Source organism: Xyrauchen texanus, chromosome 5 (assembly GCF_025860055.1).
Source record: "Xyrauchen texanus isolate HMW12.3.18 chromosome 5, RBS_HiC_50CHRs, whole genome shotgun sequence".
Lineage (NCBI taxonomy): Eukaryota > Metazoa > Chordata > Actinopteri > Cypriniformes > Catostomidae > Xyrauchen > Xyrauchen texanus.
In genome coordinates, this window is record NC_068280.1 from 678,875 (window position 1) to 692,924 (window position 14,050).

The window sequence follows — 14,050 nt, forward strand, 5'->3', positions numbered from 1 at the left end:
AGTTAGAAAAGAAGGAGAAATCCACTTCTAATGGAAGTGAACAGGGCATCCAGAGATCACACATGAACTGTAGCAGAAAAAAGGCTGGAGACTAAACATTTAATATTTCATTTATTAATAGACTGCATCTATGATATAAATATTGCTGTAAGCTGCTAGTACATGTGACTTTTCTTTCAAACGCACCAAAATATCGGTCATGGACATCTGACTCCCAACACACACAAACACCACAAATAAAACAAGATGACAAAAATCTCAAAACTAAAGCAAATTAAATACGAATTTACATCAAGTCAAAACTGCAAACTCCCCCTTCCAGGTCATGTGACCACAGATCAGACGCATTCATTTCCAATATGTTAAAACATCTCAAATGATGGACGGGTCGCTGCTGAAGGCACAGAAGAAATGAAATCAGAATATATTGAAGGTTTCATCATGATTTTGTAGATAAAGGAATCGGATCATTTAGAATCAGATGATCTGGATGTAGCTCGCGGGCACGTATCCCACGTCTCCATTTGCCTTCTGAACTCTGACCCAGCCATCGCCGTGATCTTCCTCCATCAAGCTCAGCTGTTCGCCCACCTGCATGCACACGGCACCGTCACTGCCACCTGAACACATCAGCAATTAAGACTCGTGCTCAGACGATAACCCTCTGAAATAAGTCCTATCTTTAGAAAGAAGTACATTAGAAAGTTTGAGGAAATGTTGTTTTGCAGTGCATCATTGTGATCGACAGATTATTACAATGAGCTCACCATCATAGCTGTAGAGTGCTTTGCACTGACCAATGGGCACATCAACGTCAAAGTCCTCATCAAAACCACATTCATAGATATTTTCATCGGACAGAGACACGCTGGACTCACTTATGTAAACACACATTACACAGGGCATTAAACCATGACAAATGAAATTAATGAGTTTCCTCAGAGGCAATAACTGTTGTGCTCATGGACAAACCTGCTCGGATTCTGTATGAATGTTCCTCCCCCAACTTCACTTAACTGTGCCTACAAACACACAACATAAACACACTATTTATTTATTTATTTATTTATGAGTGTATACATGCACACGTGTCTTTCCGAGTGTGTGTACCTGATATTTGTTGAGTTCTCCTCTCAGTTTGGCAATGTTATGAGCAGTTTGTATGATCTGAGGCTGAAGACTGGACGGATCACCAAGCTGAGAATTCTGTTCATAAACTCCCTTCATCTTCATCAGAGCCTCACTGACACACACACACACACACACACACACACTTACTAATGTAAAATGCATTACACTGATGTGCCAAAACATTATGACCACCTGCCTAATATATTGTTGGTCCTCCGTGTGCTGCTAAAACGGAGCCGACCCACCGAGGACTATATAAGACCTCTGAAGGTGTCCTGTGTGTATCTGGCACCAAGACATCAGCAGCAGATCCTTCAAGTCCCGCCATGGATCGGACTTGTTGGTCCAGCACATTCCACAGATGCTCAATCAGATTGAGATCTGAGGAATTTGGAGGGCAGGGCAACACCTTGAACTCTTCATCATGTTCCTCAAACCATTCCTGAGGAAGTGCAGTGTGGGATTATCCTGCTGAAAGAGGCATCACTGCCATCAGGGAAAACCACTGACATGAAGGGGTGTACCTGGCCTGCAAGGATGTTTAGTTACCCAGAGATTCCCAGATCATTGCCCAGAGCATCACACTCCCTCCACCGGCTTGTCGTCTTCCCACAGTGCATCCTGCTGCCATCACTACCCCAGGTAACCGGACCAGGCAACCTTCTTCCATTGCTCCAAGGTCCAGTTCCAATGCTTGCGTGCCCATTGTAGGTGCTTTCGATGGTGCACAAGGGTCAACATGGGCACTCTGACCGGTCTGTGGCAACACAGCCCCATACAGCAGCAGGATGAGATGCATTGTGTGTTGTGACACATTCATCCTGTAACCATTATTACAGTGACTCATGCCACAGTAGACCTCCTGTCAGTTCGGACAAGACGGGATAGCCCTCGTTGCCTTCATACATCATTGAGCCTTGGGCACCCGACACCCTGTCGCTGGTTTGTGGCTTCCTCCCTCCTTGGACCACTTTTGGTAGATACTCACCACTACTAATCGGGAGCACCCCACAAGCAGTTTCAGAGATGCTCTGACCCAGTTGTCTGGTCATAACAATTCAGCCCTTGTGAAAGTCGCTCAGGTCTTCACTCCTGCATTCAACACGTTCACTGAGAACTGATTGTTCGCTTACCATCTAATCTACCCAGACCTTGACCTGTGATGATCAACGTTATTCACTTCACCTGTGAGTGGTCATAATGTTTTGTCTCATCAGCTGAATGTGAATTGTACACGGCAAATAATAATTTTATTTTGAAGTATTTTTATCTATGCTGAGCATCTCACAGCCGTGTACCTTTGTTCCGACTCTATCTGCAGCTCTTTATTTACATTATCAATCTTCTCCTGCAAACATTTCCTTCTCTTATCTGGAGGAAGACGAGAGAGATCCTTCATCGGAGAGGGCTACACACACACACACACACACACACACACACACACACGCGCACAAGCACACACACACACACACACACACACGTTATTTATTGTAAACTTCTTAAAAATAATCACCGATCTTCAAAATGAAAGAATATTACATTTATCAATAAATAATTAATAAACAATAATATTAGTAATAATTATATACAAATATAGTATAATATAAAAGTATAATTATTATTATTATTAAATAAAAAATAAAAATATGTATTAATAATTAAGTAGTATTAAATCTGTAAAAGTATAAAAACAATATCAAATTAATTATCAATAGTTATTAAACAAGTACAAATATTAACTATTAATAATTCACAAAGCATTAATCAATGATATTGAAATAGTTGAATGTAAATGTGTTCTGTAGAGAATAAAGGTCCTCACTGTACCATGGTTTTATCAGGAGAGGTTGCCTGGAGAAACAAACACAAATGCTCCGTCAAATCCTTCAGATATTCTCACATGCAGTATAAGAGTGGACTGACAATGACAAGCGGCGAGATGCTCAAGGGGCATGTGTGTGTGTGTGTGTGTGTGTGCATGTGCATGTGTGTGTGTGTGTGTGCATGTGTGTGTGTACCTTGTTTTTCTTGTGGAACAACTGTTTGATGCGGACTTTGGGTAGGTGAGGAGCGTTCTCATTGGCGGCTGGTTTGACTCCTTGACTGTAATCTTCAAACTCCACGTCAGCAGGGGGCGTCAAACCTGTTTTATACTGCTCTATAAGAGCCATAGTTTCCTTCAGAAACACACATGCAGTGCTAATGTTAGATAGAGATTTCCTTTAGTAACACACCAGGGATGAAAAATACATTTTGTATAAATATTTGTAACCAAGTCATGTATTTTCATCTGATCAAACAATCTTTGGCAAACCCCTCACCCATTCATGCAGTTTGCTTGGACAGAACGAATCAAAACCTGCCAGCAACAAATCGCTCCGAATTCTGTTACAAATCCATGTGAAACAATGTGACAGGTGAGTGTCAGCGGATTGCAAGCGCGACTAACTTGAACTGCCTGATCAATATGTTTGTGACCAGCAACACAATTTGTCTGTTTTTATTCTTCTCGGATCACCTCGTAGTTTAATTTGCATGCAAGCGATACATTCAAAATTGGCTTGATATGAAATACATTGTTGTTCATTTAAATGTTTATGTAATAACTATTGCCAATTTTACAAATCTGTCACGTGCGCCCGTTTCCATTCAGCCAGTAGAGAGATTGGTCATGCCCGTTTGGTCACTTGTTTGATTCATGGTTAACTCATTTACAGTTTATGCATTTTTCTAAATTATAAATATATGGTGTTAAAGCGTGTCCTGTTACATTGTATATTGAAATGTCACTTTCTAAGATAGCACACGTACATCTTTGAGATGTTAAACATCTGATTTACAAACAATCTAGATCATAATCGTCTCTAAGACATCTGCTGAGGGTCTTATTAACATCCGAGAGGAAACGTCTTAATAGACGTCCTGCAGATGAGCAAACAACCTAACACATACGTCTTCCAGATGTAAACACACACCAAATAGACATCGGAGTGATCAGGGTTGCACATTATCATCAACAACGTTACTTTCGTTAACTGAAGTGATATGGCGTTTTAGTCAGAGGACAACGGAGTAAAGTGAATACTGCCATACATTTAACAATGATTTGCTCACACCTGTTTCTCATTGATGTTCCTCCCTGTGGTGCTGATTGTGTCTAAACACTTGCTGATGTTTGGCAGGATCTTCTTTTCAGTTTCAGAGAACTGCACGTAACCATCCGCCAACATCCTGATGCGTCGCTCCTCCATTTCCTGTAGCTTCTGTGATTGACAGACGTGGGGCGGAGTCAGTCGACATGAGATTCCAGACAGACTTTAAAACTTTCAGTTCTAATTATGACTCACCTTGAATACATCAGGAATTTCGGAATGATAAAACTGGTTTTGCTCCTTGTTGTACCTCTGGAGTTGTACAGCGTATTCATTCTTACACTCGTCTGCAATATGTGTCCGCAAGTGTGCCTGCTGTTTGGCCTACCACACACACACACACACACACACACACACACACACACACACACACACAATAAATAAATACAAGTGCAAATGTCACAAATAGCATCAATGTACAAACTAAAGGCCAAATGATGATGTGTGTGGTTTGTGTGTATAGTGTGCGTGTACTTGTTTTGTTGTATTTGTGAGGCCCAAAACGTTGACTCTTCATGGAAGTTTTCTAGGTGTGTGTTTTTTATTTTTCCAGACTGTTTGATCATCGAAAATCAGCTGACCGCCTTAGACTGGTTTAAGTAACGTCATCACTACACCCAACACCCATAAAAAGTCAACATTTCAAGCCATTCAGCTCTTCCTCAGACTTAAAGTACAAAATTTAAAGAGTATACAAGTTTCCATCCAAGGGTGTTCAAAAGATGAAATCATCACTTCCAGGGAAATTGTACACACTGCGTTTTATTAATATAATACTGGCGGTTTAGAGCACGCAAACAAACGCTGTAAAGAACTTAAGTCTCATGTTTGGGAGCGACAGCGTGTCTCACACATCAGAACACTATATATGTGCGTTCATCCATCCTTATGACTACACCGCACGGATCTATAAGATATTTTCAAAAGTGTCAATACAACTTGTTTGTTTTCGACTTCTTTGCTCTTTACACTTGTAGGATTTGGATTTTCTAGACACCGTTATTTCAGGATGACCAGAGCAACATTTCAGAATGTTTCAGTCACATGACCTTTTTGATGCCATCTTTTATTCCTAACAAATTCAATAGGAATTTATTTGGTCAATGTGTTTCCATCATAGTTTATGCGCATTTCTTCTTATCAAATAAAAAAATTTATCCACCTCAAGAGAGCTATCATTTTTTGGTGTTTCCATCCTGTAGTTTTTATGTGATATCCCAAAATGTGCATAAAAATCATTGATGGAAACATAGATACTGTGTGCAGTTCCTTTATTTACATCAAGAATTAGGTGTGATCAATTTGAATCCTGCACACACATTTTGAATGTTCATGGCTTTTTCTTATTTTTCATATTGTTGTGAGTACCTTTTCCACATCTGCTTTAGTTGAGTTGGTGTCCAGCTGGATTTTCTCTGTTTGTTGAATTGTCTTTTCTGCTTCTTTCCATTCCTTCTCAAAACGCCTTTTACTCTGAGTAAAGATCAGTCAAAAAATTAATCCATCCATAAAACCCATCCATCCATGAATCCATCTATCCCTAAACTCATCCATCCATAAACCGATTAATTCATTCATAAACGTATCCATCATCCATCTATCCTTAAACTCATCCATCCATAAACTGATCCATTCATTCATCCATTGTCCATCCATCAACCCATCCATCTATCCATCCATCCATCCATAAACCCATCCATCCATCCATCTATACATAAAACCATCCATCCATCTATCTATCTATCTATCTATCCATAAACCCATCCATCCATCCATCCAACCATAAATCCATCCATCCATCCATAAATCCATCCATCCATCCATAAACCCATCCATCCATCCATAAACCCATCCATCCATCCATCCAACCATAAATCCATCCATCCATCCATAAACCCATCCATCCATCCATAAACCCATCCATCCATCCACCCATCCATCCATCCATCCAACCATAAATCCATCCATCCATCCATCAACCCATCCATCTATTAACCAATATATCCATAATCCATCCATCCATACATAAACCCATCCATCCATCTATCCATAAACTCATCCATACATAAACCCATCCATCCATCCATCAACCCATCCATCCATCCATCCATAAACCCATCCATCCATCCATCAACCCATCCATCCATCCATCCATCCATCAACCCATCCATCCATCCATCAACCATCCATCCATCCATCCATACCTCAACCCATCCATCCATCCATACATAAAACCATCCATCCATCTATCTATCCATCTATCCATAAACCCATCCATCCATCCATCCAACCATAAATCCATCCATCCATCCATAAACCCATCCATCCATCCATAAACCCATCCATCCATCCAACCATAAATCCATCCATCCATCCATAAATCCATCCATCCATCAACCCATCCATCTATTAACCAATATATCCATAATCCATCCATCCATACATAAACCCATCCATCCATCTATCCATAAACTCATCCATACATAAACCCATCCATCCATCCATCAACCCATCCATCCATCCATCCATAAACCCATCCATCCATCCATCAACCCATCCATCCATCCATCAACCCATCCATCCATCCATCAACCATCCATCAACCATCCATCCATCCATCCATACCTCAACCCATCCATCCATCTATACATACATAAACCCATCCATCCATAAACTAGGGCTGGGACGGTTACCGCGGTCACGTGACTCCAACCGCGGGTCTGAGCTTGTCACCGTCGTCACCGCAAAAAAACAAAAACAAAAAAAACATTGGCCTGCACATGTGTGCACGTTGTGTCTAATGACATGGATTCGTTGTGTCTAATGACATGGATTCATTGATTCTAATGATATGGATTATGTCTAATGATATTAGCCTACATGGATTCAAGGTTTTCTAAACAAAACTTATCAAAATATGGAGCAAATCCGACCTTTCATGAGTTGGGGAGCTTAATGTTCCATGACACATAATAACATTCCATTTGTATTAGAGATGCTGCGGATGGGCTATTATTATTTAATCCGCATCACAAAACTCATCTGTCCGCACTCAACGTTTTTTGATACATTTTCAAAACCGCATCCGCGGTTTTAAGGTCTGAGCGATGCAAAGCGCTGCTGCCTGAGGCTAGAAAGCTCTTGGCTGTTCTAGAAAGGAGACTGATCCAATGCAGCAAAGATATTTTAAAGGCTAAAGTCCCTAGTAGGCTATAGCCTATTGGCTATGTTGTATCCCCAGAATATCAGCAGTGAAGTCCGTTTCGATTGGCTACAGGGATAAAAATAAATAAATAAATAGTAACGTACATCGGCAAACCTGACTACTAGGCTACTGTAGCCTAAAATTTTATCATTTTGTTTTGAATTTTGTTTAAAATGCATTTTAAGATTTCTATTTATTTCTCATGTCTGTGAGGCAGTAGGCCTAGCCGCGAGTTTCGGTTCATTTATGAGAGAGCTCACGCGCAAGAGATCGCATCGGCGCTTCCACGTCCTGCTGCTGATTATATGTCTGCTATATTTGCTTCTTATTTATTAATTCCAGGCAATTAGTTAATGAAACAGTGATTAAAATTAAGATACAATTTATACAAAACGAAATTTTAAGTTAAAGAAAGGCTTTCTACAAAACAAAACTTAATAAAGTGGTCAAAATCATGTCTGACCCATCTTCAATGCGAATGTATCTGAGAATAATCTTAAATAAGGAAATCTATACAGTGATTAGTTCATGCCAAATTACTGCTTGATGAAAATGTGACTTTAAAATTGTGCTCGTTTTTTCTTCGGATGTAGGTGACAATATTTAAAGTCTGTCTATCAAAGCTGACTTCTGATGTGATGCCAAAGTCTGTCGGGGACGACTTCTCTGATCCAATGTAATGTATTTAATGCGGTTTACCGCTATACCGCGGGAATATCTTGCTTTTCAACCGCGGTTAGAAAAAATCCATACCGCCCCAGCCCTACCATAAACCCATCAATCAATCCATAAACCCATCCATCCATCTATCCATAAACCCATCCATCCATCCATCCATAAACCCATCCATCCATAAACCCACCCATCCATCCATCCATAAACCCATCCATCAACCCATCCATCCATCCATAAACCCATCCATCCATCCATCCATCCATCAACCCATCCATCCATCCATAAACCCACCCATCCATCCATCCATAAACCCATCCATCCATCCATCAACCCATCCATCCATCCATCAACCCATCCATCCATCCATAAACCCATCCATCCATCCATCCATACCTCAACCCATCCATCCATCTATACATAAACTCATCCATCCATAAACCCATCAATCAATCCATAAACTCATCCATCCATCTATCCATAAACCCATCCATCTATTAACCAATATATCCATAATCCATCCATCCATACATAAACCCATCCATCCATCTATCCATAAACTCATCCATCTATAAATCCATTCATAAACCCATCCATCCATCCATCTATACATCAACCCATCCATCCATCTATACATAAACCCATCCATCCATCCATCCATAAACCCATCAATCCATCCATCTATACATCAACCCATCCATCCATCTATACATCAACCCATCCATCCATCTATACATCAACCCATCCATCCATCTATACATAAACCCATCCATCCATCATCCATCCATAAACAAACTTATCAATCTATCCGTAATCCAATCCTTCCATCCATCCATACATACATAAATGTATCCATCTATCTGTAATCCAATCCATCCATCCATCAACCCATCCATCCATCTATCTATACATAAACCCATCCATCCATCCATAAACAAACTTATCCATCTATCCGTAATCCAATCCTTCCATCCATTCAATAATAAAAAAAAAAACATCTATCCATCTATAAACCCATCCATCCATCCATCTGTATTATATGATACACACAGCGCATGTTATTTTCTCCAGGTGACTGTTTATAGTTCATATTCTCAAAGTATGCAGCAGAGAGTGTTTAGTAGTTATTCTAGTGATGCAAGACATTTCATCACTCATTCATCCAATCAGTGCAGCGACTTCCTCAGTAATTAAATATAAATGTCATTTGGTGAGGTTACTGTATGATGAGTCAATACGTCACAAAAAAACAAAAAAAAGCACTTTGACTTTGATTGAATGGAGATGGTCACATATTCTCTCTCTCTCACACACTCACAGACACACAGACACACACACACACACACACACACACACACACACACACACACACACAGACACACACACAGAGACACACACACACACAGAGACACACACACACACACACACACACACACAGACACACACACACACACACACACACACACACACACAGACACAGACACACACACAGACACACACAGAGACACACACAGAGACACACACACACACAGAGACACACACAGAGACACACACACACTTACAAGCTCAAGATGTTTGAAAAAAATGTCAAGGTTTTGTTGAGCCTTCTTAATATCCGAGAGACACTAAAATAGAAAAAAAAAAGAGCTTTACAATCAAGATCTCAAAGATTTTAAAAAGGTAAAACCTCATAAACATATTCTGCATTTTTACATGTAAATTATGACAGTATGAAGCAGATTACAGAATCACAATAATTCATCATTCACTCTCGTCTCTTACAATTTTGCGTTCCAGTCGGAGTTCCTGGAGACTTTTGATGAGATCCGCACAGATGGTCACCGTCATGTTCTCTGACAGCAGCTCTCTCTGACCTGCATACTCATTCAGCTCATTCAGCACATCCTGAAACGCTTGCTGATCGGTTAATCTGTTACACACAAGTAAACAAACCAGAGTCTGATTGGTTTATTCTGGGATGGGAGTCATACTTGGGCACTTCCAAATCAAATCTGTTTTCAATTGAAAACTCTTCTTTTCAGTTTCCTAACATCATTGTTTTCCAGAATATGTGGTCATGGAGAGCATTTTCAAAATACTCAGTATGTAATGGAGGAAAACGCTGCTCTAGTGTGAATGAGAGGCGTAAATCTAGCGAAATCAATGAGTTTTCAATAACGTTTGGACCTTATACTAAGCCTGTGTTCATAAGCACATCAGAACTGAAACATACCATCACATCATGAAATTGCATCTTGCACCTGTTTGTATTTAAGTGTTAGCACCAAGACACATTTATTACCATTGAAGGTGCGTACACACTGCCAGCGACATCGCGCGCGACAGCGGCTCCATCCCATTCATTTTCAATGCGAGCACAGCGACTTCTGGCGACACGAGCTGTCTCGACCGTTGGCGCTAGATGTGGGCGTGTCCAGCGACGCGACAAAGTTGAGAAAAGTTCGACTTTGGAGTGACTAACGGAAGCGACAGCCAATAGGAGAGAAGACGGGAGAGCTCACGTGATCCTTCTCTCTCTCTCTCTCTCTCTCTCTCTCTCTCTCTCAGCAGTAACGGAAAGATGGATGAAAGGCTAATTCTTGCTGTTAGCAATTTTCCAGTGCTCTATGATATGTCTCTTCCCACGTACAAGGACATTTTTAAGAAAGATACTGCGTGGAAAGGTGTATCTGAGATCGCAGGGATTTTATGGACCCAGACAGACCGGCATTTGCATTTTCGCCGCAGATAAACAGCCGCTATGGCAAACAGCACGCCTGGTTTCTCATTCATCTTTGATATAAAGCATTTTATGTACTGATTCCATTTATATTTAGTCTTTTCCCTCCAAAATGTTTTTAGTGGCAAGAAAAGAGATTCGCTGTCAACAGCAATGGAATGGCATCCGTGAATGTCATTTATAAACGTTACTAGGCAACCAGTAGTGGGAACGCCCACTAGCGACTTCACCGCCAGACACTGGCGACCTGCAGCGACAAAGTCGCTGGCAGTGTGTACGCAGCTTAAAACTGATTTTTATCTTATAGCCGTTTTAAACCAATTGAAAAAGCAGACCGAGAACTGTCACAAACTCCTTTACCTGGGATTCGAACCCATGATTTTGTTGTTGCTAGCACAATGTTCTACCAGTTGAGCAACAGCAACCAGTATGGTAGTATGCAAATTGTTATGCAGCCTTATATCACGTATGGCTAATGATCAATCGATTGTTTGAGAGCTGGTGGACTCACTTTGTGTCCTGATCTTCTTTGCTGCCTCGTCTGGAATGTTTCTTACAGAGATTCCTGCAGATAGACAAACACACACACACACACACACACACACACACACACACACACACACACACACACACACACACACACACAATATCATGGCCAGGTCTCTGAGGTGGGTGCTACCCCCCTAGATTTCTCTTGTGTCCTCTGAAACTTCTGACGCCCCCAGGACCAATGATGAAACACAATACAGGGGGATCAACCCAAACCCAACCCAAATGATCAAGGAAGAGCACCTCTGGTGCCAAAGAGATAAACAGCTGTCCAACCTAAAGATCAAAATGCCTGACCCCCTGCCCCCCAATCAAATTACGTCCTAGTACTGCCCCCGTTTAATCCTGAAAAATGCTTTCTTCCTCCTGTATGAACACACTAACACACAGTGAGCGTCTTACCTGAGCTGTTTGGCATAATTCTGCTCAATGTCCGCTCTCTCTTTGACAAACTTCACATATCGCTCCAGTAGATCCAGTCCACTCTGTGTGTGTCTCTCAATCACGTCATGCTGGTCCTGCAAACACACATACACACTTAAAGCCAACCTCAAAATCAACTTTCTTCATTCATTTTCCTGGTCTTATGGTAAATACGTTTTAGCTTAAAACCAATCACATTACTGAAGTAAAATGGGTTGTAAATGCCATTTTTAGAGCCACAGGCTGGGTGTGGGACATTGAGCTCTCTGTATTAAAGGTGTGACAGTGTATGTTACAGCTTGTATATTAACAGCACTTTCTCCCACGTGCACACAATAAAACTCGCTTTGCAGGTCAATCCACTTCACACTACAAGACGGACTGATGGGTCACATGATACAGTTGTCTTCAGCGTAAAAGCACAAATTCATGCAACACACACACAACCGTATATCACACTTACTATACTGGGATGCTGTTTTGCATTTTTTTATTTTACGGCGTAACGTTTTGTTTAAAATTTAGCAAAATCCTAAAACGTCCCGTTTATTTCCAGGTTAAAATTAGATTTTGAATCCCTGATTTTTTACTCTGGTCTGACATTTCGACCCCACTGTATAGAGTTGACCAGAAAGGCGAGTGTTCTTGTTGGTCCAGTAATCAGTTGAAAGGAATGGGGATTGTCTGATGATCTGTTCTGGGACAATCCCAAACTTGAGTATCAATTCTACTGTATAAGAGACACCAGCACTCCCCTAAACCAGTTTAACCTGAACTGATCGGGCCATTACTATTAACAGCTCAATGCTGGGAAATAGTGATGAAACTAGTAACATGGTTTAAAAACATATAACATAATAATACATAAAAATCAGTGCTGTGGAAACATAATTAATTTCTTAATAGATGTAATTTAAAGCTATACCAGGACTGGTACTAAGATCTAGTACTAGCCCTAGATCCCCCCCCAGCCTCCCCTTAGACCCAACCATGACCTGTAGGCTGATCATTGCTCCATTAGAGTGGACTTTTAATTGAATACTTTATATTAAAATTGCTATTAATTCTTGCCATCTCAACTGAAGTAAAGAATGAACGCAGAGGAACGAGTTTTATACGAGTATAAAATGGCCCTTTACATTGCAGAACATTGAGACTGTCCAAGGCAAATAAACATTTAAAAATTCAGTTTAAAACACGTGTCAAGGTTGTACAAATGTAATCTTAGTGTCCTTATTGGTTTTCAGGAATGACTCTTAAACATCTATAGCGTTAACCATTTTTTTTTTTTTTAAACAAAGAAATCTAATTGAGTAAATAATTTTGTTCAGGGTGATCTGAATGATATGATATATATATATATATATATATATATATATATATATATATATATATATATATATATATATATATATATATATATATATAAACAGTCTTGAGGGTGTAAAGAGATCCTCTTTATATGATGTTTTTATTTTCGGTTTCATTAATCATAAAATATTCATATTTTAAGTCAAATTTGTTTCACTGCATTTTATGCTGATTTTTAAAGATAATTTTGCACTAATCATGCCAACATTTCTTTTAGGTTTTAAATTTCAGCTTTTAATTAGATTTTTTATTTACTGTATCTGACAATTACACCACGTGACATTTTTTACTTCAAGCCCCAGAAAAATGTCAAAAATGACGTTGAACTTAGTCATTAAAAACATGTTCATCATAGAAAGTGTACTGAAGTAATACTATTGTAACAGATCGATCAATAAACGCTTCAAACTTCATCAATGTAAAAACACAGAAAGGGAGAAACTCAAACTTACCCACAGAGCTGAACCCCAATCCATGTTCTTTACTGCAGACGCTCAATGAACACAAGACATGGAACCCCAGTAGAAGGTTTTCTCTCAGAAACTTCAGTAAATATGGTGGATGTAACCCTTCGTCTTATGAAACACGATCATCTATCGTTTATCGGATAAATTAATCCTTACAGTGAAGAGAAGTGTGTGATATTCTCATCTGCGTCTGAACTACACCTGACTTTCATGACGTCATGATGACGCCCCTCACAGTAGAGCTGAGGTGAATTCAACCTAGCAACACATCTGCCAATCAGAATTAGGGAAGGTAGAGCATCAGCCAATCAGAATACGGGAAATCGCTTCAGTACAAGGC

At 40.0% G+C, this 14,050-nt stretch overlaps 1 protein-coding gene across 2 annotated transcripts; it reads right to left on the reverse strand.

The window, feature by feature from the left end:
* Nucleotides 1-112: 112 nt before the first annotated feature.
* Nucleotides 113-13,914, reverse strand: trip10b (thyroid hormone receptor interactor 10b). Of its 2 annotated transcripts, none has more exons than XM_052126145.1 (15): nucleotides 13,696-13,914; nucleotides 11,852-11,967; nucleotides 11,412-11,465; nucleotides 9,943-10,090; nucleotides 9,723-9,785; nucleotides 5,652-5,756; nucleotides 4,479-4,607; nucleotides 4,248-4,394; nucleotides 3,150-3,308; nucleotides 2,959-2,982; nucleotides 2,430-2,539; nucleotides 1,111-1,243; nucleotides 973-1,022; nucleotides 768-877; nucleotides 113-620 (listed from the first exon to the last, which is right to left on the reverse strand). In XM_052126145.1, the coding sequence occupies exons 1-15, from the start codon at nucleotides 13,717-13,719 to the stop codon at nucleotides 478-480; spliced, it is 1,515 nt and encodes a 504-aa protein (XP_051982105.1). In that variant the 5' UTR covers nucleotides 13,720-13,914; the 3' UTR covers nucleotides 113-477. The 2 variants fall into 2 exon arrangements, with proteins under 2 accessions (XP_051982105.1, XP_051982106.1); XM_052126146.1 differs by having other exon boundaries at nucleotides 532-680.
* Between the last annotated feature and the right edge of the window lie 136 nt (nucleotides 13,915-14,050).

Excerpts from the sequence above, each read along its gene's own strand:
- trip10b (XM_052126145.1), bottom strand. The coding sequence starts at position 13,719 with ATGGATTGGGGTTCAGCTCTGTGG. Across the intron at positions 3,309-4,247 it reads GGAACATCAATGAGAAACAG|GAAACTATGGCTCTTATAGA; the intron begins GTGTGAGCAAAT and ends GTGTTTCTGAAG. Across the intron at positions 621-767 it reads AGCACTCTACAGCTATGATG|GTGGCAGTGACGGTGCCGTG; the intron begins GTGAGCTCATTG and ends TGATGTGTTCAG.